Raw genomic sequence first — 4,262 nt, 5'->3', positions numbered from 1 at the left:
TAATTTTCCCTTATTTTCTTGTTTCCAAAAATATAATTAATTATTTTCATACTGAAAATTGGCTTAATACACAAATAACCCCTGAACTTGTCCAAATGTTGCAACTGCCCCTTCCAACTTTCAATTGTAACAACTTACCCTTTAAACTTGTCCAATTGTAAAACATAACCCCAAATTGGGAATTTTTTTACCCCGTACTTGAAGCAATCGTAAAAACGTTTCCTCGGATTCGTATCACGCCAAAGATCTGATTATCACACTCCACGAGCGTTGCAGCTTTTGTATTTCACGTGTTTCTTCAATTGCAGTCCATGTCAGCAATTTGGGGTTATGTTTTACAATTGGACAAGTTTGTGAGGTAAATTATTACAATTGAAAGTTCGGGAAGGGGGAGGGGGGGAGGGCAGTTGCAAGATTTGGACAAATTGAGGGGTTATTTGTATATTAGGCCCTGAAAATTTGATATGTCGTACGCACTCTTAACTAATTAATTGTGCTTCAAAACAACTATAACATAAAAATATAATTTCTTAAATAGCTCTTCAAACTTTTCCCTCCTAGGAAGCAGCTGCTTAATCAACTTCCTAAAAAATAATACTACTATATAATAACCATAAAAAAAAACAAAAAATAATTCTTTATTATCTTCGCATTTAACATTTCTCTTTTTCAAATAGCCAAATTATAATCTAACCAGTGATGGAGTAAGAACGAAAAATATATTAAAGATTACAATTTTTTTGGAACTAAGCATCGCATCAGTGACTAATATTTTCGCAGATTCCGCCATTAATGAGAAAATTGTTACAAGCTCTAAATAAAATAAATTACCGATAGATGTTATACATTGATGACGGAAATTTCTATCCGGCAGGGTGAAAGAAGCCTCCGCAACTCCTGTCCCTCCGCCCTGCATCTACCTAAATCAAGAAAGATTAAGCTTTATTCCCCCAATCTTGATCACCTTAACCACCTGCTAAGATCATTAGTAGCAGGATGAGAAATGTCATCACCAATGATACTCTCTGTGCAACAAGACCTGTGTTCATTTCCAGTATAACCATTGCTTGTTTCTGGAAAAAACAGTCGTTTCTTAGCAGAACTTCCCTTCTTTTCTCTCTCCCTCTCCGGGGTTGCATTTGGCCTTTGCCTGGGTGCACTTTGTGACCGAAACCGAGCTTTGGCAGATGCAGTGGAAGCCATGTAATTAGGCGTTGAAGAAGAGAGAACATCGTGAGTTGAGCAGCGAGGGCTGGCTGAATAAGGTTGATCAACAAGTAATGGTGTGGCTGGTGACTCTGCCGGTGTGAAATTGTTGGGAAAAGGAGAGGCAGCTGAATAATTACTAGGCCTTTGGTGATATTGATATAGAAGATTAGATTTGCGGTTTCTAGGAGTTAAGAAATCATGGTAATAAGGTTGAGATGAAGTGTCCATTTCTACAATTTTGATTGGATCTGATCTCTTGCTGTTCATCATCCATCTGGGTTTCTCTTCTAATTCTCCTTCACTTGCATATGCCTCTCTACTGGGTCTCCATATCTTCATAAAAAAACACCAATTCAGAAGCAACAAATATGTTATATTCCTTCCTATAGGTAGAGTATTATGAAGGCATAAAAAAGAAGAAGGAAATATATGTAAAATGAATGGACCTTGTGAGAGAAAGCATGGGAAAGTGAGTTCTCTCTTTTGAAAGCAATATTATCCTTAGACATGACTTGAATGTCCTGAAATGGTTGATGATGTGAATGATGATATTCAAAATTGGAAAGCCTGTTTCTTTGTTCTTTGAGTACTCTATCTTGTACTCTCATAAGAGCTTGCATGCAATGAAATGTCATCTTTGCTCTCTTTCTAACATTGTGTCCTCTCACTAATGCTTGTAGTTTTACCAGTCCCTTCAGTGCTACAAGAGCTCTTCTTGCCTTCAATCACAAAACACTCAATAAGTTCAATGCACTAGTCTATCAAATCCAAATAGTATTGATTAATGGGATACTCTAACCATTTTGAAGAAATACAAATATATTCTAAAGTAATAAATGGGGAACTTTCTAACTTATTAGAGAAAGTTTGGATCAAATAACACCATATGAAATAATTTTGGATTCAGATAACAAATGAGCCTAGAAGCAGAGTGATAAAGCATTGGATCTTGATATACCCGGCCATCGGAACCATCCCTATAGGAGTAGTTAAAGGGTGGTTCCATTCCGCCTATCCATCTTCATCTGCGGAGGTGTTGATTGCACCCTCTAAAGAGTATAGTGCAATTTTTTTTTTGGTTATGAGGTATAAATTTATCCAATCGATTTTGGGGTAGTCTAAATTTACCCTTAACATATAAAATAGTAAATTTTTACGCTGAGCATTTGAAAACAATATCAATTTTACCCATATTTAATTTAAAATTTAAAAATATCAATTTACCATTGTGTATCTGTCATATCAGACTTTCCAAACATCAATTATATCTAAAATGTTAAGGATATTCAATTTACGTATTACTATGTTAACAATTACAAAAGACCTTTAAAAATACACTAAATTGCTTCAGTTTAGCGATAAATTTATTTGGAACCTTGAATGTTTTAGTAAAAATAGTTGTTCAAATTTTTTATCACAAGAATAAAATTGTTCTTCTTGTTAACAATAAAATTTAATCATTGTGTACATTACAAAGTAAATTTAAATTTCTAAAAAAAAAATAGAGGAAATTTGAACATTGTCCCTTTTTTATCCTCATCCCAGTCCAAAATGGTGTGGTTTTGGCTTAGATAGGAAATTCTTTTTTTTTTAACCCAATTCATTTCTCAATTTATTTTTGTAGTCAAAGGTTGACTTGGCACTGCATGATCCCAAATTGTTCAACGTTGGACACCATTTATTACTTAAAGAGTATATTTGCAGTTCTTTAAAAAAATTAGGGTGAAATTTGGATGAAATGAAGATGATTAGTTTAGTTAAATACCAGGTATCCTCTAAAAGCTGTCTGAATGGAAATGGCAGCAATATGTTGCTTAAGAAAGAGGGAATTAGGTCTTGTTAGCCTAGCCACTTCCACAACTGCTTGAGCTGTTGCAACTGCTGCCTGAGCTGCTGCTGTTGTAGCCATGGCCACTGCAACTGCATGTCTTTCTTTTGCATCTTCTGCTTCTTCTTCTTCTCTTGTCTTATTATTATTAGCACAATCATGTATTACTGTTTCTTGACTGCTTTGACCCTTCTTGAATATCCATCTTCTTTTTCCTCTCTTCTAATTAATACCCATTACAGTACAAATTCAACAAACTGATTCAGTAACACCAAATATACAGAAGAAGAAAAAAAAAGAGTAAAAAAAACAAACCTTATCTTCTTCCTCTAGCTCTTGATTTTCTCTCTTCTTAGCATTATTCTTTTTGGGAGACCTGAAAGCCCTTTTAACTGCAGCTAACCAGTTAGTTCCTCTATTCTTCCCCATACCAAAAAAAAAATCACAAACAAAGCTATAATTTAAAACAGCAGTGATGTTATATTATGATCAGACAGAGAAGTTAATAGCTTTAAATGCAAACTGAAGAGAGAATAAATGAAATGAAAGGGAAAGGGAAATGGTGAAATAATTTAGGATATTGGAGAACAAGGATATAGTATAGTCCATCAATAAGGGAACAACCTCTGCATTTTCTTATTATTATAATATGTTGTGTTGTGTATGTCATCAAAAAATGACAAAAAGAAAGAATCCTGACTCTGTCATCTTTTTGGTTTTTCACACCTTAAGATCTTTATCTTTCAATTTGATAATTTTTACATCAAACCCTTAATAAACAAAATAAATGTGAATATATAAAACATAGTTAAAAGGGTGTGACTTATTTCATCAAATACTATGATGAATTTAATGGGTTAAAATAAAAGATCCGGAGTTTAATGTGTAAATATTGAACTCATTAAGAGTATTAGAATGTTTTTTTTTTGTTTTTTCACTAAGAAAAATGTAAAGAGGAAAAGGTATTTGTTTGTGGCATGGGATGGAGAGAAACAAACAGGGAGTAATAAAAGTATGTATTTTTGACACAATATAAAAGTATGTATAGGAGGTAGAAAACAACAAGTAAACCCTCGAAAATGGTGAAAGCTGAAGAAAGAGAAAAGAGAGAAAGAGAAAGGAGATGAATTAATTCTATTCTATTGTATTGTATGTATGTATGGATGCTTTTGCTTTGCCTTGTTTTTTGCTTTTGCTTTTTCTATGTTTTCATCTTTACAAATAT

The 4,262-nt window shown here is 33.5% G+C and overlaps 1 protein-coding gene across 1 annotated transcript; it reads right to left on the bottom strand.

Moving 5' to 3' along the window:
• Positions 1-652: 652 nt before the first annotated feature.
• On the bottom strand, positions 653-3,778 carry LOC136227156 (protein IQ-DOMAIN 18-like). The gene is made up of 4 exons (XM_066015851.1): positions 3,353-3,778; positions 2,975-3,259; positions 1,656-1,928; positions 653-1,542 (listed from the first exon to the last, which is right to left on the bottom strand). The coding sequence occupies exons 1-4, from the start codon at positions 3,464-3,466 to the stop codon at positions 961-963; spliced, it is 1,254 nt and encodes a 417-aa protein (XP_065871923.1). The 5' UTR covers positions 3,467-3,778; the 3' UTR covers positions 653-960.
• Between the last annotated feature and the right edge of the window lie 484 nt (positions 3,779-4,262).

Source organism: Euphorbia lathyris, chromosome 4 (genome assembly GCF_963576675.1).
Source record: "Euphorbia lathyris chromosome 4, ddEupLath1.1, whole genome shotgun sequence".
NCBI lineage: Eukaryota > Viridiplantae > Streptophyta > Magnoliopsida > Malpighiales > Euphorbiaceae > Euphorbia > Euphorbia lathyris.
This window is presented reverse-complemented; position numbering and strand designations above follow the sequence as displayed.

Coding starts and splice junctions, on each gene's coding strand:
- LOC136227156 (XM_066015851.1), bottom strand. CDS start 3,466: ATGGGGAAGAATAGAGGAACTAACTGGTTAGCTGCAGTTAAAAGGGCT. Junction 1,929..2,974: donor CAGCTTTTAGAGGATACCTG/GTATTTAACTAA, acceptor TTGTGATTGAAG/GCAAGAAGAGCTCTTGTAGC. Junction 1,543..1,655: donor CCCATGCTTTCTCTCACAAG/GTCCATTCATTT, acceptor TTTTTTATGAAG/ATATGGAGACCCAGTAGAGA.